The sequence below is a fragment of the Lupinus angustifolius genome, unplaced genomic scaffold (assembly GCF_001865875.1).
Source record: "Lupinus angustifolius cultivar Tanjil unplaced genomic scaffold, LupAngTanjil_v1.0 Scaffold_436, whole genome shotgun sequence".
Taxonomy (NCBI): domain Eukaryota; kingdom Viridiplantae; phylum Streptophyta; class Magnoliopsida; order Fabales; family Fabaceae; genus Lupinus; species Lupinus angustifolius.
In genome coordinates this window covers 30,468-54,403 of record NW_017727837.1, presented here as the reverse complement: position 1 = coordinate 54,403, position 23,936 = coordinate 30,468, and the positions used below count along the sequence as shown (strand labels likewise).

The window sequence follows — 23,936 nt, the reverse complement described above, 5'->3', positions numbered from 1 at the left end:
AATTTAGGAACTGTTGGAACCGAACTCTACCGCATATTAAATAAATAGATACTAGGGATTAGGGAATGATATTTTATTATTGTTTAAATTTTTCAACTAATTTTCTAACTTAAATTATCATTTTTTGTATGAATTGTAATATTATATATGTAACTAAATTATTATTAAGTTAGTATTATATATGTTATTAGTTACTAAATTGTTCTCGAGTGTCTTAATAATTTGGAACATATTTTCCAACTTTTGTGATATTGAGTTTGAAAGTAACATATATCATATATTGTTATACATGTATTGCTACATGTGTTACTAATTGTGAAATGTAACGTTATAAATGTAACTATTACATATTTTACTAATTGATATATATGTTACTAATCATGAAATGTATTGTTATATTTGTAATGTAATATATATATATATATATATATATATATATATATTACTAATTATGGATTGAAGTATTATATATGATAATTCATTTTTCTCCATCAATTACATAATTGTTATATACGTTACTAACAAACAAGTATGAGTTTTAATTTTTTTACACATTTATACATGATCCGTAATTTTTGATAATAATAGTAGTAATGTTTATACTTTTATTGATAAACAATATTTCTTGTAATACATTTTGAATTTTCAATTGATGCAATATTTTTTATAAAAAAATAATTGGAAAAACCGTGGAACCGAACTGAACCATTCAAGAGTGGTTGAGTTCATACAGTTAAATTTGCGATTAATTGAGCGGAAACGAATCATATGTTTTTTATTGATTCGGTCACTAAAATGCACCAAAAACCAAACCGAACCGAACCGAATTTTTATAATAGTAACTAAGGCATTTTGCAACCAAATTCTGTTATTTAATTGTATGCTCTGAAAACAGTTTTTTATAGTGAGTTTGGAGCATATTTCTCCATGCAATCATTTTTTATAGTTAAATATAGTCGATATTAGAAAACTATTTATACAATTAATGGTATTTAATATAAATTATATTTCTCCATCTAATTAATGTAGGAAGATATTAATGGCTGTGCTATTATAACCCTAAAAGTTAATTATGTAAATATGACTGGACAGGAAAAAATAATTAACTGAATATATTCCTTGACTTTTTAAATATTTATCTTGTTATATTTTTATCTTAATTTTATAAATTAGTGATTATATGCATTATAAAGTAAATTTTTTTTATAAACAATTATATTATCCACCGTGCAATTTTAATCAACATTCAGTTTGGGATAAAAAGCTCACAAAGTATTGGAAAAAACATTATATGATGAGCACAAAAGCTTCAAAATTGTCCTCCCAGATCTCTTATACAACAATAAACTTACAGATAGAAACACCAAAGCAATGATTCATAAGAAAAAACTGAAAGAGAAAATTACTAGAGGCCTAGAGAGTAAAATAATCAATCTGGAAGCATTGCCCTTGCATGCCTTTAAACATATAACAAAACCAGATATATTGCAAATAACCCCTTCAGAGTTTCAATGTTAATTCGGGTTCTGATTTCTCTCTATCAACCGATGGATGCACCTCAGCAAAACTCAAATTTGAACCTTCAACAGTCAGTACGAAATTCTGATGAGAATCGTCTCTTTCGGGTCGAAAACTACCAGGCCATAACAATTCTTCATCATCATCCTTCAACAATATTGGAAGAAAGTTATCCTTGCTCAACTCTTGTTTTACTTTGTATCTCACCTGGCCTTATTGGTGGTGAAAATCCACTGTGCAGCGAAGAGTGTGCCTTTATCCCTAAAGACCTGAAAGAACCATGAAGAGGGAGACATGATAGACTAGCATACCTTTCTACATTAGTCTTATTTGCATTGCTCGCTTCGCGAATGTTCTTTCTGTGGGAATTCTTTATGATTGGTGGAATACCAATCCTAATATCTTGAATCTTATAATTCTCACACATATATATATAAAATAAAGGGTGCAGTGTCATACCTAAATCCATGTTCCTGGATGTACTCTTATGATCTGTGTTTTTTTGAGATGGATTTTGATATGATGGTCTTCCTCAACCAAATCCCCAATTCCTCTCGGGACTTGAGTTTTCAGTATTGGTAGAGAATAAAACTGAATTTTGATTTGGTGTGTTGGAGACCATAACCTTCCTTATGCATTAACTTACATGGTTTCCATTATCCCCTATAGGTTAACCTGACGTATATCCACCCATTAAGCCCATATCTGCTATCAACTTTTAGAAATCTATGACGTGCTAGTAATTAGATCACTTATAATGTAACCCAAAATAAATAGATGATATCATTGTATCAAATATATGATGCTCACTTTAATTAGAAATTATAAATTTCTAACAATCTCTCACTTAGGCTTCATATCTTCTTGATACAATTATATCACAGGTTCTTTAGGCGCGCATTCGTATGCTATTTATATTTAGATTTCTCCTTAATAAAATCTTGTACATCTCATATATCAACTATAGGGCCACCGCGACTTTCATCACATGCAAGCGTGACTCGACCACGATGATCACCATATTAATATACTCAATGACATAGATCAAATATGGATGAGTGATATGGAAATTTCATGCAATGTGATCTCAAACATGTCTATTTCCAACTGGTCCTTCTTTATTTTTTAGTGAGATTAATCCAAAGTCTTTAATTGCAACATAATACTTGCAATGCACAATTTTTTAAAATGGAACAATAAACCATCAACTTTATTATGCATAAAAAAAATGTATATAACATCCAAAGTAAATCATAAAACATATAGTCTCCCACTGAACTAAGGTACCCTTAGGAACAACACCCATATGAGCAACATGCTTATGAAAGACTTTAGGTATCAAACCCGTAGTCAGTGGACCAGCTAGCATAAAATTTGTCCCTATATGTTCTATGAAAATTTGTCCATTTTGAACACTTTCTTTAACAACCAGAAACTTTATTTCAATGAATTTTGACTTTGTAGAACTCATATTGTTGTTGGAGTAAAGAACCGCAAATTTGTTGTCACAATAAATCCTCAATGGTCTTTTAATCTCATCGACCATACATAAACCAGTTACAAAATTCCGCAACCATATGTCATGGTTAGATATTTCAAAACAAGCCATGAACTCCACAACCATGGTTGAAGGGGCTATGAGCGTATGTTTTGAAGGCTTCCAAGAGATAGCACCTCCAGCCAATACAAACACATATCCAGAGGTAGATTGTCTACTATCTACACATCTCGAAAAATCGGAATCAGAGTATCCAATCATCTCTAAATTCTCAGACCTTCGATAAGTGAACATGTACTCCTTTGTTCTCTTTAAGTAACACATAACATGTTTGACTACCTTCCAATGATGCATTCCATGATTACTCAAATATCTGCCCAAAACTCCCACAACAAATGCTATATCGGGACGTATGCAAACTTGAGCATACATTAATCTTCCTACTGCAGATGCATAAGGAATATTTTGCATATCGTATCTTTCAAAGTCATTTATGGGCACTATTCGAGACTAAACTTGTCTCTTTTAGCTATAGGGGCATCCCCTGGTTTACTGTCTTTTTCATGCCAAATCTGTCTAGGACTTTATCTATATAGCTTTCTTGTGATAACCTTAGGATACCTTGAGTGCGATCTTTAAGTATCCGAATACCTAATATAAAAGAAGCTTCCCCAAGATCTTTCATTTCGAAATTCTTCGTTAGAAATCTCTTGGTCTCATGCAATAGTCCAATATCACTGCTAGCAAACAGTATATCATCGACATATAATATTAGGAAGATAAATTTACTCCCATTGAACTTATGGTATACACAATCTTCAAGTTTATTTGCCTCAAAATCGTACGAGGTAATAACTTGATGAAATTTGTGATTCCATTGACGAAAAGCTTGTTTAAGCCCATAAATGGATTTCTTTAATTTGCATACCATAGCCTTTGAGCCAACTGACACGAATTTTTCTGGTTGCACCATATAGATCGTTTCCTTAATGTCATAATTAAGAAACGCAGTCTTAACATCCATATGATGTAGCTCTAAATCAAAATGAGCTACTAGTATCAATATTATTCTAAAATAATCCTTCGAAGATACTGGAGAGAATGTTTCTTTATAATCAATGCCTTCTTTCTGAGTTAAGCCTTTACCTAGTAGACAATCTTTATATATGTCAATATTACCCTTTGAATCCCTCTTAGTTTTAAATATCCATTTGCAACCAATAGGTTTCGCACCTTCAGGTAATTCGACAAGATCTCAAACGTCATTATCATGCATAGACTTCCTCTCATCCTTCATGGAATTGGTCCACTTTTGAGAGTTAGAACTTTTCATAGCTTGACAAAAGTTCAATGGATTATCTTCTGTTAACCTAATGTCATCCTCATGTTCTTGAAGAAATGCAATATAATCATCAGGAATTGCACTCCTCCTCTCTCTAGTGGATTCCTTAATGACACTTCTACTTATTGAGGTTGTTGAATTTGTTCTATAGGTACTTGAGGGATAACCTCATTGTTGTCTTGTTTTGAAATATTGTCAGGGACAATGTTCTGAATATTATCTTCTATTACCAAATTTATTCCTTGAATGGTAGTAGGCACAAGAACTTGTTCACTATCAATGATAAGTTCTTCCCCAAATACAACATTCCTTATGTTCTCTTCCTTCCAAAAATCACCTTCCTCAAGAAATCTTGCATTTCTCGTCTCAAAAAAGAGTCTTGAAGTGGGATCATAAAATTTATAGTGCCAAGAGCGTTCAACATAGCCAACAAAAAACAGTTAATTGTTCTTGAGTCCAGTTTTCTTTCATGCGACCTATAAGCCCACGCCTCAACTGGACAACCTCAAATGTACAAGTGTTTTAAGCTTGACCTTTTATTAGTCCAAAACTCATATGGGGTTTTGTTAACTACTTTACTTGGCACTCTATTAAGGATGTAAACTGCGGTCTTTAAAGTTTTCCCCCAAAGAGACTTTGGTAAGGAAAAATAACTAATCATACTTCTCACCATATCCTTAAGAGTTCGGTTTCGTCGCTCAACAACACCATTCATGCTAGGTTTGCTTGGCATAGTGTATCATAGAACAATTCCACACTCTCTAAGGAAAAACGCAAATGGTCATGGACGCTGTTCTCTTGATCCGTCATATCTATCATAGTATTCACCACCACAGTCATATTTGACAACCTTAATTTTCTTTCCAAGTTGAAGTTCAACTTCAGCCTTGAAAGACTTGAAAACATCCAAGGATTGGGACTTCTCATGTATAAGATATAGGTAGCCGTACCTAGAGTAATCGTCTATGAACGTAATAAAATAATGTTGTCCATTCCAAGAAGTCATAGGAAAATGACCACATATATTTGTATGTATTAGTTTTAAGACATTTTTAGCTCTTTCGGCACCTAATTTCCTTTTGTTTGTCTGTTTTCCCTTTATGCACTCAACACATACCTCAAAGTATGATAAATCTAAAGAATCAAGAATTTCACCCGACACAAGTCTTTGAATTCTTTGTTTAGATATATGACCTAAACGCTTGTGCCATAAGGTGACTAGATTCTCTTTTAATTTTCATTTTGTACCACGTGAATTTGTTTGCACTATTTCATTAGTGGAACTGGAAACATGAAGCATATATAGATTATCAATGAAAGAACCAGAACCAACAACATTTGAATTTTAATAGAGACTAACATTATTATTTCTAAAAGAACAAGAAAAACCAAATTTGTCTAAGCTGGAAACACTAATTAAATTTCGTCTAAAAGATGGTACAACAAATGTCTCAAATTAGTCCAAATGAAAACCAGTTCTTAAATGTAATCTAAATGTTACAATAGCCTCAACTGCAACCATTTTGCCATTGCCCATAAAGATGAATCTTTCATCATCACTTGGTTGTCAGCCACAGGCAACCCTGCATAGTGATACTTATATGAGTAGTAGCACCAGAATCTACTTACCAAGTGTCATTGGGTACAAAAGCCAAATTAATTTTAGAACAAACTACAGTGAGAAATTTACACTTCTTTATATGCCACGAGACATATTTAGGATACTCTTTCTTCATGTGTCCTTGCTTCTTACAGAAGTAACATGTAAATTCCTCATTACTCTTCAATTTCTTTTGTTGAGAAGACCCTTTTGCAGCACCCTTATTGCTCTTTCTTTTCTTATTTTGAGGGGTCAAAGCCAAGTGAGCATTTTTAGTTTTATCTCTCTACAACCTCTCTTCCTCTTGCAAAAAGTAAGATATAAGCTCATTAAGGGACCATTTGTCCTTGTGAGTATTATAACTCACTTATCCCAAAGTGTGCAGGAAGAGATATCAAAACCAAGTGCACAAGCAGGTCATCACCATGCTCTAACTTAAGTGAGTTGAGTTTAGATGTGAGATTAGACATCTCCATAATGTACTCTCATATGTTCCCTTTGTCTTTATACTTCATGGAGATGAGTTTAGCCAAAAGGGTACTCGTCTCCGCCTTTTTGTTCTTGGCAAAGAATTGTTCTATTTCTTCAAGGAACTTCCTTGCACTTTCACCCCCAGATATAGAGCCCTGAAATGCATCTAGAATATAGCATCATGATCATCAAGCACATTTGGTTAGAGCGTTCCCATTTCTCAATTTTAGCCTCATCGAGGTTTTCCGTAGTGGAAATGGGTTTCTCCACATGAAGTGCTAGATCGAAATCCATATAGCCGAGAATAATTTCTACAGCTTCCTTCCAGATCTTAAAGTTTGTCCCATTCAGTAATGTGATGTTACTGATTTGAGCAGAAAAATCAGCAGCATGCTAAAAGACACTGAATCCACATGACAAATAATTAATAACATGTTCAAATCTAAACAAGCAAGTCATGTAATATATATAAAAAACAAGACATGTTCACATAATAGACTCATCACAAGATACCTAGCACAACATCAATTTCTAGTCTTTGGACAGAGAAATCAATTTGTAAATGATGCTCTCAATGTAATGATCAAATATTAAAAATTAGTTTTGTCAAACAACAGCCTTTCTATGGATCGACTATTATTCACATGAAAAAAAACTTTATAATTGTTACATATTTATCATCACATGTATGTTATTATTGGTCCAACTTGTGTCTTCCTTGGGCCGAACACAATTAGCATAAATAATCTCATACTCATCTGTGTAATTTCAATTAATTTCCACAATAGAAGTTACTTTGGCAACATATTGCCTCAATTAATTCAAAATAATTACCAGACAAAAAAAGTAAATAATATGGGTCCATTATAAAAAATATATAATTTTGAAATTAAAAGCTTCAGATTTGGTATCTTTTATGATTGACAAATCAAATGAAAGTGTATTTTCAGTTAGGTACATGTTAGCAATGTGTACCAAAATAATTGGACAAAAATACCCTTACTCTTTTGTTGGAACAAATTTTATAATATGAGTATTTTTGTAAATGACCTCTAAAACCCCCCAACACTTCAATCCCCCTCCTCATATCACTCATTCTCAAATTTCAAAACCCTATATTTCTCTTCTCTTCTCTTCTACAACCACCTTCGCACACATTAAACAATATATATTATTGGTGGGATCAAGAGAAGAGCAATTTATAGTAATTGCTTCCTTTTTATTGGGTGTTTGGTTGTTATTAGGTTCCATAGGCACTGCAAGTTTATTTTCCCTTTTGAATGGGTGTTATAGCATATGGTCGGATTTAGGACTTGAAGAAGCTATGTTCAGTATATTAAATCAAAGTAATGTTGAGCTAGTTGGGTGTTACTGCGGGTCTTTGGCATTACACTTTGTTTTCCTTTACTTTTATTTTCTTGTTGAATTGGTTCTATCATATATTAGTGAGATTTAGTTGTTTTCTATTGCAAAGTGTGGTCATGGTAACACAAAAATTGTGCCATTGTATAGTGGTGTTATAGTTTGGTTTTCAATTTGACAAGTTAGCATGACAGAGAACTTATTTATTTGGGGACCCTTCCATTTGAGCTTTTAGGTGCTTACTATGAATCAAGTGTTTCAAATATTGGTCAAGTTCCTAGAGACAAGTGGAACGAAAGAAGCCATGTGGAGACAAAAGGATGATCAAGTTTATATTATACAAAAAGATGAATAGAATAATGTAAACTAGATTGCTCCATTTCTATTTCCAATCAATGTTTCCATATCAAGGATACTTAAGCCTATTATTGTATCTAAAGTCAGGCAAAACTGTAGTGCTATGCTATTTGGCAACAAAAGTGTATAAATATATAGTATGCAATGAAAATTGTGCACATTTACATTTTCTATAAAAGAATCTTTGTTAAGCTACAATTAAATTAGTTTTACATGTAATCAAACATATATATAACATTCATTTATGCAGAATAAGTGCAGGTGGTAAAAAAATCCCAGCCTCTGCAATTATTTTTATTCTTCCTATCTTTTAGTCCTCTAAAGCAATTACTTTTATTCTTCCATACTTTATAACATTCAGCTTCTACATTATAATTACTTTATTCTTCCTATCTTTTATTCCACTAAAGAACAATAGGTGTAGGTGGTGAAAAAATCTCAATCTATGGTTCACATACATTTGTGCAGAAAAAATCTGAGACTATGCAACATCAAGTAAAAAAAAATCTATTCCTCTAAAGCAACAGGTGGTGAAGAATAAACCAAAAAAGAGTAATGAACTTCACAAATAAATGTTCACAAAACTAAGCACAATTGATGCAAAACAATATTGTTTAAATAAATGTTCACAAAACTAAGCTGTAGGTGCAAAACTAAGCACAATTTGTTTACATTTGGACCTGAATTAATGAAGTTAAGTAAAAAAACTATCAATTATTTATTAGGAGATTGAGAACTCAACAATGAGACTTTTTTTCTTTTGTTTGGACAATTTCTTGAGTCATGATTCGTTCCACCACAATTAGGAAAGTGGCAACGACGTGGTTTTTTTGCAACTTCAACTCCCCCTTTTGGTCTTGATCCTTTTGGTCGACCTTTTGTCTTAGAAGTGATGGGATTCTCAATATCGCAATCATCATCATCATCACCATCTCTAACATCACTTTCCAAATCAATTGTTTGTTTTGGAACACCCAACATCTTTTTTACCAACTCAATGACTTGCTCTAATTCTTTAGTAGCTACTACAACTCGGTCTTTTGTCTTCAAAGTTTCAACTTCTAGGCATTGCATCATAGGCCGAAACTCAATAGATGAGTTATCATTGCAATTGATTATGTGACTAGATTTTGGGATCAATGAACTCTCTTGTCTCCATCGAGAAGGAAGATATTTTTCTGGGAGACAAAAATAGTCATTCTTCAACAACACTTGAATAGCATGTCTACACAATATCCCACAAAATTCAAATTCTCTACAAGAACAATGAATCGATTCTTCATCTTTCTCTTTTATCAAACTTACCAACCGGCCTCCATCAAGCTTGGTATGATACCGCACTATGTAAGAGTCAATGTCAATTTTAGTTGCTGCATATTTTGAAGATAACTCAATTTCGTGTTGGAGTAACTGAAAGGCATAAGGTGTGAGTATATTTGCAGCATGTTCCTCGATTGGAAAACTTGTTCTAATTTGAGGATTATGATACTTTTGACGCATTCTTGCCTCTTCTCCAGCTTGATTTCTAATGTTGACAGCAACTCCAACCTATACAAAAATATACTAATTATGAAAAGTTAATTGACTAAAAATAACATACTTGAAATAAGGAAACAAAGTAAGCACATACTTGATTTACAAAGTCCACCAAGCTCGTTCTGACATTTAGGAATTTTTTAATATATGAATTTATAGATTCTGAACGTCCAGTTGTCGTCATCCCAGCAAAAAAATAGTCCTTCAAATATGCCAAAGCCCAAAATTGACGATGAGAATACAATGAGACAATATGATGATATTTCCTTATATCAAGGTTGTGAACCATCATTTCCCATTGTTGCTCAAAATCACTTGCATATTCTAAATTGTATAGCCTATAGAACTCAGATTTGAAGTCTTCATATTTTGGCCCAAAGAGAAAGAAAACCAATTTGGAAACTTTGATACAATATGCCATATGCAAAATGCATGTTTTGTGTTTGACAATTCCATTGAAATAGCTTCTTTAAGTGCATGGTCTTGATCTGTGAGAATTGTTCTTGGATATTTTTCCTTGACAAAGTACAAAAAACTCTGAAAAAGAAAACTAAATATATAAAACGATTTAATGTTCCAAGTTAAAACTTAACTGATAAAAACAACTTCAAATAATAAGAATTTACCTTTAAAGCCCATCTGAAGGAAGGTATCTTCTCATCTCGCAATAGAACACATCCAAAGAAAATTGAATTTCCATGATTATCAATCCCAACCCATAGTCCAAGAGGCATATCATAACGATTTATTCGATATGTAGTATCGAAGACAACCACATCTCCAAAAGCTTCATATGCTCGAATTGAATCACCGAATACCCAAATAATATGCTCTAATTTGTTATTATCATCCATGGTGAAATCATATTGAAAGGCATCATCTATATCTTTTAAACTTTTGCATAATTTGAGAACGTCTGAAGCATCATTTTCATTACCGACACTACATTGAAATTGCAAAAAATTTCTTACATCTTTCTCCAAATATGGCAAATGGCCTGCCTCTATTCCTTTCTCCAATTCAAGCACTCTCATTATAATACTTATTGAACAACCAGCTTTAGATAACAATAATATACGACTTTTATCATTGATAGGTATGCCACGATAAGCAGGAAGAAACCGAACTTCTTTATCATCCAACAATGCATGGTTATGAGAATTACTAAAATATGTAACCACCCAACGTTCTTCGAAGCTAATTTTTCTTTTAGCAATAAACAATTTTGCACTACAATTGCATCTTGGTTTTTTCAGCAGGACCCAAATGTTCACTTTGTTGCTCTTGAATATCATGATCATTAGATGTTACGTCAAAATTTCTAACAAGTTCTATTGGCCAACTATCACTTTCTTGAGATGTCATTATGTAACCTATAAGTAAGACAATGTAGAGTGTCAGAACAGATAATTGCAGAGCACATAACTATTGTATGTAATTTGAGAGGGGAAAAATTGACAGTAAAGCCCCAAATATTGAAACAAAACATTCATAACACAAATAGTAAAGCATGAAACAGTGAGAAAAAAAATCAATTACTCCCATTATGCTAAGGCTTAAGGCCTTCATCAATTTGAAATAACCCTTTGTATGATTTGCTGGAATAAAGGCAAAATGGATTTCGTATCCATTGTAAAAGGAAGAAAAATAGAGTGAATAATACCTTCGTTTAATGAAATTTCAATTGAAAGTTTAGCTGTTTGGATTCCTTGCTATTATGCATTCTTCATGTATATCCCCTTCCAATGGTTTGTATTCACTAACTCACCAATAATATATATTATTTAATGTGTGCGAATGTGGTTGCAGAAGAGAAGAGGAGAGAAATATAGGGTTTTGAAAATTGAGAATGAGTGATATGAGGAGGGAGATTGAAGTGTTCAATAAAGATTGCTTTGGTAACATATTGCATCACTTAATCCAAAATAATTACCAGACAAAAATTATAATAATATGGGTCTATTACTAAAAATTAATGATCTTGGAATTAAAACATTTAGATTTGATATCTTTCATGATTACTAAATCTAATCCCACAATAATTCCATATATATATATATATATATGAATGCACCAACAACAAGAAGGAAAAACTAGATGCAGTCCATTATAAACAACATCATCTCAATAGGCACAAAAATTACATACATATATAAATATATTTACCAGGATCACAACAATAAAACAACACATCAAAATCTTGTATATATATTGCAATATATGCACACTGTAATTACACTATATGCACTATAACACATCAATTACACAATAGATATCATCAAACCTTAATATTAAAACAAAAAAATTAATATGTATAAATATACATTATATTGACAAGAGTTGCATCTTTAGTATGAGTGCTGGAAAAAAAATTATGCGGAAGCATAATGTAGTAGTTACAGCCGAAAAATTTCATTCAATATTCCAAATATTTAGAACATAACACCGGAAGCATAATTCAATAATCTCCAAATTAAAATTAGAATTCATACAAGATTTGGGTAAACACCCTTAATGGAGAATCATAAAAAAAATCAGAACCTAAGTTCTGATACCACTTGTTGGGAATTCCTTATGATTGGTGAAATACCAATCCTAGGATCTTGATTCTTATGATTCTCACACACATATATGAAATAAAGGGTACAATATCATATTTGAATCCATGTTTCTGGATATACTCCTATGATCTGCATTTTTTGAGATGGATTTTGGTATGATGGTCTTCCTCAACCAAATCTCTAATTCCTCTTAGGACTTGCGTTTTCACTCTGATGGGGAGAGGAGAAAACTGAATTTCGATTTGGTGTGTTGGAGACCATAACCTTCCTTATGCGTTAACTTATAGGGTTCCCGTTATCCCCTATAAGTTAACCTGATGGGTATCCACCTATTAAGCCCATATCTGTTATCAACTTTTAGAAATCTATGAGGTGTTAGAAATTAGATCACTTATAATATAACCCCTGAAATAAGTAGCCGATATCATTGTATCAAATATATGTTGCCCACCTTAATTAGAAATTATAAATTTCTAACATTTTATCTCCTGTGTGCATTTTGGTGGCCACCGAGCGCCTGCGAGCTTTAGAATTTGCACTAACAATAATTGCATGGTAAAACTCTTGGGATTGTTGTTGCAGTAGTTTGAGAAGCAAGTTCATTGTTGCTCTCACTAGTACTTGAGAATGAGAGTCCTATTGAATCTATTTCCCATGCCTTAGTATTGTTGAAGTTGAGAGTTAACTCGAGTGAGATACGATCCGAAAGGGGATAAACCTCCGTTGGATTTGTGATAGTGGAAGAGTTAGTGCGGCTGTCTGATGTGAACCTCTTTTGGAAGTTCTTTATAATGATCTATCTTGAATGATGCTTGACTTTGCCTATGTTTTTCCGGGCTATTTTGATGGTGATTTTTGGCAGTGGATTGATATTGTAAGATAAAAGAAGATGGATAAGAAATAGGGTGGTAGGCGCCACAACACTTGGGTGTTGATAAACCGGGTGATGTTCGCCACAAGAACTTGGTTCTTGATAAGAACTTTTAATCTTGGTTCAACCAAGACGTTGAGAGAAGACAAAACTCTCACACAAGGAAGTATTCCTCAATTTTTAACTCAACACAAACTTGGTTTTATTCAGCAAAATAGAAGTACACTTTTAAGCAAACCATGATGGTTCCCGCATGACCCTACTATGAATCAAGACTTATTTTGGACTAGATTAAACTTAATTCATGGTTGGTTACATTGGATCCCTTCTAGCCATGATGGACACGAAATAACGAAAGCAAAATCCCACATGGGAATTCCTAAGTAACTAAATTACAAGGAGAAAAACTAGAAACTTTGGATTCCATGAAGTGTTTCAGCCAAGTGAAAGAAATGATACATTTAGCCTAGGAGTCCTTAATTCTTTGGGAAAATTCGGCCACAATTGATTGCCATGGTCCCCATGAGTTTAAGGTAGCAATTGAGGCTTTGAATTGTGCATTAGAACTTGGCTGTGTGCATTGCACGAAAATCACACACCACAATTAATATTCTTGAGTTCTCAATAAGATGCATTAAGTGAAATCTCTCTTCAACTTTAATGATGTTGGTTGTAATTAATTCTAAGTGTTCACTCTTCAAGGATGCCTTTATTCTGAATTCAAATGAACAAAAACAAGTTAGAAACTAGCAAATACAAATAGGAAACATTAAAATTGACACGCTACAAGTTTTCCCGCAATTTTTGGTGGGCACATCCTGGACATGCCTTGGGACACGGCCGTGTCCCAATTAAAATTTTTGGGAATTTCGGACAGAGGCGTACACGGCCTGGGTCCTGGGGCACGACCATGTCCAACATTTTCCTCATTTTGGCCAATATTCAAAGCTACACAATGAATGAAGTTAGAACTTCCTTGGTCTAATCTTGGAGCACTCTCCTTGATGCCTTTCATGAGTAGTCCTAGTGCCTTTTGTACCCTTTGGCCCTTTCCCTTGTTATGGGGCTACCAATGCCTCTTAGTTCATCGTTATCCAACTTGGGCTCACTTGGGTTCACATCATCCCCTTCTTCTTGAAAGGATTTCGACCTCGAAATGAGTTCGCCATCACCTATATCAAAAGGAGTTAAATCAGAAACATTGAAGGTGGCACTTATGTTACCATATTCACTTGGAAGTTCAAGCTTGTAGGCATTATCATTCACTTTGTCTACCACACGAAATGAGTCATCTCCTCTAGGAAGGATTTTGGATTTACTTTGTTCAGAAACCTTTCCTTCCTCATATGTACCCACACCCAATCTCCGGGTTCAAATACTACTTGCTTCCGTCTCTTGTTAGCTTGCTTTGCATAACTTGCATCCCTTTTCTCGATTTGAGCCTTTACTTGCTCATGCAATTTTTGGACATACTCCAATGTAGCCCATCCATCCCTATGCTTCAAAATAGAATTATTAGGAATTGATAACAAATCAAGAGGTGTTAATGGGTTAAACCCATATACAACTTCAAAAGGTGAAAAGTCAGTAGTGCTATGAGTTGCTCTATTGTAGGAAAACTTAACATGGGGTAAACATTCCTCCCATGACCTGATATTATTTTTTATCACGACCCTTAGGAAGGTGGAAAGAGTCCTATTGACAACCCCAGTTTGCCCATCCGTTTGAGGATGGCAAGTGATTGAATAGAGAAGCTTAGTGCCAAGCTTCCCCCATAGGGTCCTCCAAAAGTGACTAAGGAACTTTGTGTCCCAATCACTTACTATACTTTGTGGTAGACCATGGAGTCTAACTACTTCCATGAAAAACAAATCAACAATATGGTTAGCATCATCAACTTTATAGCATGGGATAAAGTATGCCATTTTAGAAAACCGATCAACAACCACAAAGATTGAATCATTATCCTTCTTTGTTCTAGGCAATCCTAAAACAAAATCCATGGACATATCCATCCAAGGTGAATCTAGGACAATTAATGGGGTGTAAAGGCCATATGGCATGACCTTTGACTTGGACTTTTTACATGTTATATACCTTTTACAAAAGTTTTGCACGTCTTGTTTCATAAGTGGCCAATAAAAATGCTCTTTTAACATGTCCAAAGTCTTTTGAACACCGAAGTGCTCCATTAGACCCCCTCATGAGATTCCCTCACCAACACTTCCCTAATGAAGCTTTTAGGCACACACAATTGTTTTTCATTGAATAAAAAGTCATTGTGCCTAAAATACCCATTATAGGCCGAATGCATACAACCAACATAGATTTGTGAAAAATCTTTCTCAAGCTCATATTGTTCCTTGATGCATTCCAAACCAAACAATTTGGTTTGCAAAATAGAGAGCAACATGTGCCTCCTAGAAAGAGCATCATCCACCACATTGGCTTTACCTTTCTTATGCTTTACCACATATGGGAGTTGTTCCAAGAACTCAACCCATCTTGCATGCCTTTTGTTTAACTTACTTTGGCCCTTAAGATATTTAAGGGACTCATGATCACTATGAATCACAAATTCCTATGAAAGAAGGTAGTGTTGCCAAGTTTGTAGTGCCCTTACCAAGGCATACAACTCCTTATCATAAGTAGAGTAATTAAGGGTTTTTCCACTTAATTTCTCACTAAAACAAGAAATTGGATGACCTTTTTGCATAAAAATAGCTCCAATTCTGATGTTAGAAGCATCAGACTCTAATTCAAATGATTTTGGCAAAATTTGGAAGCATTAAAACATGTGCACTAGTAAGTTTGGCCTTAAGTTTGTTAAAGGCCTCTTCTTGTCTCTCACCCCAATGAATGAGAACATTCCTTTTTACAAGCTCATTAAGGGGTGATTCGAAGGTACTAAAATCCTTAACAAACCATCTATAGAAACTTGCTAAACAATGGAAGTTCCTCACCTCAATCACGGTTTTTAGAGTAGGCCAATCCTAGATGGCCTTTATCTTTTCTTGATCCACATGGATCTCATTAGCAATTATCATGAATCCAAGAAAAATCATATGATCAACACAAAAAGTGCATTTTTCAACATTAGCATATAACATTTCTTTACTTAAAACCAGCAAAACAACTCTTAGATGTTCATGATGTTCATCTAAGGTTTTAGAATAAATCAGAATATCATCAAAGTAGGCAACAACAAATTTACCCAAAACTCCCTTAGGATATGGTTCATTAAACACATAAAAGTGCTTGGGGAATTGGTTAGCCCAAATGGCATGACAAGCCACTTATATAAACCATAAGTGGTCTTAAAGACATTTTTCCACTCATCACCTTCTCGGATCCGAATTTGATGGTAGCCACTTTTTAAATTGATTTTTGAAAAGGTGGTGGAATCATATAATTCGTCTAAAAGGTCATCCAATCTTGGGATTAGGTGTCTATACTCTACCGTTATGTTGTTCACAGCTCTACAATCAGTACACATCCTCCATGTGCCATCCTTTTTGGCACCAAGATAACTGGGACAACACAAGGGCTTAGGCTCTCTTGAACCCATCCTTTTTGCATCAATTCCCCAATTTGGTTTTGAATCTCCTTTGTTTCAGTGGGGTTACACCTATAGGATGACCTATTAGGTAGAGATGCACCTGATATGAGATCAATTTGATGCTCAATGCCCCTTAAATGTGGTAAACCGTGAGGTACCTCCTTATGAAACACATCACCAAATTCCTGCAGCAAAATTTCAACAAACAAATGATATTCTCCTTTCTTAGAAGGGTTAGTGGTTAGATAAAACTCCCTACTAAAAAGTAGGTACAAAGGTTGCTTTGAAACCAAAGAATGGTTTATTTCCCCCTTGGTTGCCATATACCCCTCTCTTTTCACAAGCTCACTCTTTTTGTCTTTGTGTGTATCCTTCTTTCTACTCATTATCACTTTCTTTTCACTCGAATTTTCACACAAATTTTCTCTCTCCCTCTCTTTTCTCTCCATCTCAATCTTTTCTCTCAATTTCTTTTGATCCTCACCAACTTGTTTAGGTGACAATGGAGATAACACCACGTTTCAGTTTTGATGTTGAAAAGAGAACTTATTGGAACGCCCATCATGGGTGGTCCCCTTGTCATATTTCCATGGTCGGCCCAAAAGTAAGTGGCTAGCCTCCATATCAACAACATCACATAAAATCGAATCCTCATACCTTCATATTGAAAATGGAATTTCAGCTTGCTTGTTAACAAACATCTCCCCTACCTCACTTAACCATTGTAACCGGTAAGGAGTGGGATGTGACTTAGTTACAAGATTAAGTTTTGACACCAATCTTGCATTATTCACATTTGCACAACTTCCACTATCAATTATTAAAGTTCAAAGCTTACCATCCACTAAACATCTTGTGTGAAAGATGTTTTCCCTTTGACTTGCATCATGCTCTTTGATTTGGCTTCCTAAGAGCCTCCTCACCATGAACAAATCTCCTTCGGGAATGGCATCATGCTCCTCTCCATGATCATCCTCCTCATCACTAGAAGCCTCGGATTGAGACTCCACTTCTCCATTCTTCATGATCATAGTTCTCATAGTGGGACATTGAGAAGCAATATGTCCAAGGCCTAAGCACTTGAAACATTTCACATCTCAACTCATTTGGTTGAACCCCATTTGTTGCTTGCCTTGGCTTGTGGCCACGACCTCCTTGATACTAGATGTACCATCTTTTGATGGTCCTCCCTCCTTCTTGGGCTTGTCCACCACTTTTAAACTTGGAACTAGAACTTGAGGAAAATTTTGACTTCTTTCTCCTCAATTGTTGCTCCACTTTCATGGCTTGTTGAACCAAGCCATCCAATTCAACATAATGTTGCAATTCAACAACATCTTGGATATATTGGTTTAATCCATGTAAAAACCTAGCCATGGTAGCCTCCTTATCCTCCTCAAAATTGGACCTTAGCGAAGCTAATTTCATTTTCTTAAAGTATTCATCAACACTCTTAGACCATTGGGTGAGTCTTTGGAGTTTGTTATGAATATCCCTTTAGTAAGAAGTAGGGACAAACCTCATTCTCACGAGCAACTTCATCTCATCCTATGAATCAATAGGCTCGACTCATATCCTCATTTTCTCCTTGTTAAGTCGATCCCACCAAGGTAGAACCTTTATTCTCCGGATCATTTTTCCCAATAAGGTAGAACCTTTATTTTAAAAACCCCTTCAAGCCTATCCTCCTCATGTCTCCTTTCCCTACGTGCTCCTCTTCTTGCTCTCCTCCTTCCTCCTTTTTTCTCATCACTTGAATAATCATTTGTACGATATCCAAGCCTCCTATCATACTCCACTCTCATTTGCTCCATCTCCCTTCGTAAGGTTTGGAATTGTGTTGTCATCATAGCATGAAGTGTTGTTGTTCTTGGGGACAATGGTGGACTGTCACTTTCATTAGACATATTAACTCAACTCACTTGTGTTTCACTCAATATTTTTGTGGAAAATGTATCTCTTAACACTCACTCTCCTCCACGACCCTCTTGAATGAACCAAAGGTAGAACCAAGAATTTGTGAAAGAAAACACCCAAACTTATCAAGAAATGTTGTGACATGAATTGTTTTTGGAATTTCGGCTTTTGACACTTTTATTTTCTGTTTTGGACATTGACACTTTGACATTATTTATTTTTAAAATTTTGTTTTGTAAGAAGAAAGAAAAGGAAGAACACAACCAACAAAGAATAATTTTAACACCAAGCAAGAGCCTTAGCTCTGATGCCACTTGATGTGAACCTCTTTTGGAAGTTCTTTATAATAATCTATCTTGAATGGTGCTTGACTTTGCCTACGTTTTTCTAGGCAATTTTGATGGTGAATTTTGGCAGCATATTGATTTTGTAAGATAAAAGAAGATGAATAAGAAATAGGGTGGTAGGTGCCACAACACTTGGGTGTTGATAAGCCGGGTGATGTTCGCCGCAAGAACTTGGTTCTTGATAAGAACTTCTAATTTTGGTTCAGCCAAGAAGTTTGGAGAAGACAAAACTCTCACACAAGGAAGTATTCCTCAATTTTTAACTCAAAACAAACTTGATTTTATTCAGCAAAATAAAAGTACACTTATCGGAAAACCATGATGATTCTCACGTGACCATACTATGAATCAAAATTTATTTTGGACTAGATTAAACCTACTTCATGGCTGGTTACATGGGACCCCTTCCAGCCATGATGGACACGAAATAATGAAAGCAAAATCCCACATGGGAATTCCTAAGTAATTAAATTACAAAGAGAAAAACTATAAACTTTGGATTCTATGAAGTGTTTCAGCCAAGTGAAAGAAGTGATGCATTTAGTCTAGGAGTCCTTAATTCTTTGGGAAAATTCGGCCACCATTGATTGTCATGGTCCCCACGAGTTTAAGGTAGCAATTGAGGATTTGAATTGTACATTAGAACTTGGCTGTGTGCATTGCACGAAAATCACACACCACAATTAATATTCTTCAGTTCCCAATCAGATGCATTAAGTGCAATCTCTCTCCAACTTTAATGATGTTGGTTGTAATTAATGCTAGGTGTTCACTCTTCAAGGATGCCTTTATTCTAAATTTAAATGAATAAAAACAAGTTAGAAACTAGCAAAAACAAATAGGAAACATTAAAATTGACACGCCACAAGTTTTCCCGCAATTTTGGGTGGGAATGGCTGACCCTGCCTTGGGACACGATCGTGTCCCAATTAAAATTTTTGGGAATTTCAGACAGAAGCGTACACGGCTTGGCCGCATCATGGGGCACAACTATGTCCAGCATTTTCCTCATTTTGGCCAATACTCAAAGTTATACAATGAATGAGTAGTCCTAGTGCCTTCTGTATCCAACTTGGGCTCACTTGGGTTCACATCACTGTCACTACATGGCCTGTCGAGGTTTCATGAATATTAGAAGAAACCTGGATGCGAACTTCAGATTCATGCTCTGCTCTGGCCTCCACTTCAAGATCAAAGTATGTCTTCATGATCTATCCGTGCTTATTTTGAAGCTACTTTACCAAAATACGTGCATAACACAAGATCTATATAAGAGTTTTGTATTCCTGCCTTGAAAATCCATTGGTTCATATTTAGTAAGCAAAGAATATTATTTACCCAACATTGGGCAAAAATAAACATTATATGATTTATAAGTTTATGTCTTCCTTTATTGCTCCAATTAGTCCTAGCCATAAGAATGTCTCTTGTGACATGAAAAGATATATTATTTTGAATAGTATAACTCTTGAGTTGCAGAGTTGTGAATGAAATGATAAGATTCTTGGAAAAGAGTCTATATATAGTGCTTGATGGAAGTACTATACTTATCAGAAAAAGACTTTAATCATTGTCTTCATCTCTGTCCAGAAACGTTGCTCTATTAACCATCAATAAAGAAAGAGCATAGAAAGAAAGGAAAAGAGATAGAAGAGTTTCCCTATTAACAAAGAACAACACACATCATTCTTATTATGTGAAACCTATAAATTCTTAAAGATCCATTTACATATGTTTCCATGACAAAACTTACATGTAGTATCATAACATTATGTTTAAGAATTTATAGTTTTCCATTAATAATGACTAGATCTTGAATAAACTTTTAAAATATGTTCTTAAATATTTAGATAACTCAAATATAACTATTCCGCTGCATAAGTAATGAATATAAGAAAACATAATAGGAAGAAAACATTATGTTTCTATTCTTCGTGTTATAACAGAGCATGGACTAATGCTATATCCTGCACAATGTTATATGAATTTAAAACAAGAACCGTGAACAGATGTTATATATATAATGTAAATATATTTTATATACATATAACATGAACAATATTCTAATAGAATAAGGATAATTTTCAATTCTGTTTGTATATTATGCATTCTGATTTTCTTTCTGCATTCATGCACTTTATTTCATTTCCTCATGTCATGTGATATATATGTATAGGATATATATGTGATAATGTATATATTATAAATATATATACACTTAATAGAGAAGTAATAAATATATATATATATATATAATGTTATTAGAAGTAATATTTATGTTATATATAACGATAACATATATGTATTATATAGGTTGTATATAACATTAACACAATATATATAATTTAGTTACAATTTCATTTGAACTTTTGTTGCAATTGTTTCATATGTACGTAGCATTATAATTTATATGCAATTCTGAAAGTCATATGAATGCATAATATTATGACTTGCTAGATATTTGAAATTATTATATGATAGATTTATTAATCATCAAAGTTGTCAAATATTTATGTTTATTTAATTTCAAATTGTACGATCATATTTAATTTGTTTGGAATAATTGTATGATAGGTTTGTCAATCACCAAAGTGGTCAAATCTTTATGTTTATTTAATTCCAAATTGTATGATCATATTTTATTTAATTTGTTTGGAATTATTGTATGATAGGTTTGTTAATCACCAAAGTGATCAAATTTTTATGTTAATTTAATTCCAAATTATATGATCATATTTCATTTACTCATTAATTTGATACTAAGAATGATACACCAATTATTGGTTTATGAGTAAATTGAAGTTCATTATTGTAAGACAGTTAAGAATCGCCCAAATGTTGATTATTTGTTCTTATAATCAATGAGCATGAATGTTGGTAGTGTAAAATATACCATTAGTTATATTTATATATCCAAAGATAATAAATATTTCTAATATATGCATGCATCATTGCCAAATTATGTGAATTTTTTTAGTATCATTATGTCTAGTATGGTATATTGATGGATTACCCAAAGCTAAACATTATATACACTTATGAAGTAGTCTGAATTAATCTAGCATGTTAGCATGTAACTCAAGGCCTTAATTGTTTTTTTGTTTGATTTTATTGATTGCAATATCTGTTGTTTTACATTTGCAATTCTCATCTATTATAACTGTCAATGGACTTAACTTCTCTGAATGGAGTGAACAAATTCAATTTTACCTTGAGGTAATGAATTTGGATTTATCACTAAGAGAAGATAAACCACATGCTATTATTAATATAAGCACTGAAGAGCATAAAGTTCATTATATGAATTGAAAAAGATCAAACAGATTGAGTTTAATGTATATGCAAATGAGTATTGTTGGTAACATTAAGTTAGCTCTTCCTAAAACTGAAAATGCTAAAGAAATGCTAGTTTATGGAAGAGCGCTCCCAAACTGATGACAAGTCTCTTGCTGGGACACTAATGAATACATTGACCACCATGAAATTTTATGGTTCTCGTACTATGTGTGAACATGTCATTGAAATGACAAACATTGCATCAAGATTTAAGACATTGGGAATGTATGTGGATGCTAACTTCATTATTCATTTTATACTAAATTCACTACCTTCTTAATATGGACCTTTACAAATGAACTATAACACCATGAAAGATAAATGGAATGTGCATGAATTGCATAGTATGTTAGTTCAAGAGGAAACCAGAATGAGGAGCCAAGGAAATCATTCCATCAATTATGTTATTCATTAAGGAGCTAGAAAGAAAGTCAGTAAGAAATATGACAAGAAAGACAAGGGACTCTTAAAGAATAATGAGTCATTTTCTCAAATCCACAAGAAGGAACATCATGATAACAAATGTCGTTTATGTAGAAAGATTGGACATTTCCAAAAGGATTGTCCAAAACACAAAGGTTAGTTTAAAAAGAAAGGTAAGCCTAATGCTTATGTATGTTTTGAATTAGCAGAAGTTCCTTATAATACTTGGTGGATTGACTCTAGATGTACTGCTCATGTTTCTAATACTATGTAGGGATTCATTAAGACCCAAACTACAAGACCAAATAATTTTTTTTTGTCTTTATGAGAAATAGAGTGAAGGTTCAAGTGGAAGTCGTCGGGACTTATCGTTTAATCCTTGACACTGGACATCATTTATATTTATTTGAAACCCTTTATGTACCTAATATATCAAGGAATTTGGTTACTTTATCTAAACTTGATGTTGTTGGATACTCTTTTAAATTTGCTAATGAATGTTTCAGTTTGTATAAATATACTCATTTAATTGATAATGGTATATTATATGATGGATTATACAAGTTAAATCTTGATAATCTTTTCTCCAAAACACTTTTAACCTTGCATCATAACATTTGAATTAAGTGTGGCTTAATTGATGAACGATCTGCTTATTTGTGGCATAAACGTTTGGGACATATTTCCAAAGAAAGAATGAAAAGATTAGTAAATAATGAAATCCTTCTGGATTTAGATTTTACCAATCTGAATATTTGTGTGAATTGAATTAAAGGTAAACAAACAAAACACACAAAGAAAGGAGTCACAATAAGCACTAAGCTTCTTGAAATTATACACACAGTTATTTGTGGACCTTTTGATGTTAATTCTTTCAATAAGGAAAAATATTTCATTACCTTCATTGATGATTATTCACGTTATGGACATATATATTTATTGTCTGATAAATCTCAAGCGCTAAAAGCCTTAGAGATTTACGTTACTGAAGTTGAAATACAATTAGATAAAAAGGTGAAAATTATCAGGTCTGATCGATGTGGTGAGTATTATGGAAGATATGATGAAAATAGACAACATCCAGGTTCATTTGCTAAATTCCTTGAAAGTCGTGGCATATGTCCACAATACACAATGTCAGCTACACCACAATAAAATGGTGTATCAGAAAGGCATAATAGAACAATGTTGAATATGGTTAGTAGTATGATGTGTAATTCATCTTTACCCATTTCATT

The 23,936-nt window shown here is 33.5% G+C and overlaps 1 protein-coding gene and 1 pseudogene across 3 annotated transcripts; both read right to left on the bottom strand.

Annotated features, from left to right (window-relative positions):
- Window positions 1-1,467: 1,467 nt before the first annotated feature.
- Window positions 1,468-20,147, bottom strand: LOC109341342 (annotated as a pseudogene).
- On the bottom strand, window positions 8,858-10,931 carry LOC109341341 (protein FAR1-RELATED SEQUENCE 11-like). Of its 3 annotated transcripts, none has more exons than XM_019579245.1 (3): window positions 10,311-10,931; window positions 9,779-10,221; window positions 8,858-9,696 (listed from the first exon to the last, which is right to left on the bottom strand). In XM_019579245.1, exons 2-3 carry the CDS (start codon window positions 10,103-10,105, stop codon window positions 8,863-8,865), a joined length of 1,161 nt encoding a protein of 386 aa, XP_019434790.1. In that variant the 5' UTR covers window positions 10,106-10,221; window positions 10,311-10,931; the 3' UTR covers window positions 8,858-8,862. The 3 variants fall into 3 exon arrangements, with proteins under 3 accessions (XP_019434790.1, XP_019434788.1, XP_019434789.1); XM_019579243.1 differs by having other exon boundaries at window positions 9,779-9,886; XM_019579244.1 differs by lacking the exon at window positions 9,779-10,221.
- Window positions 20,148-23,936: the final 3,789 nt, after the last annotated feature.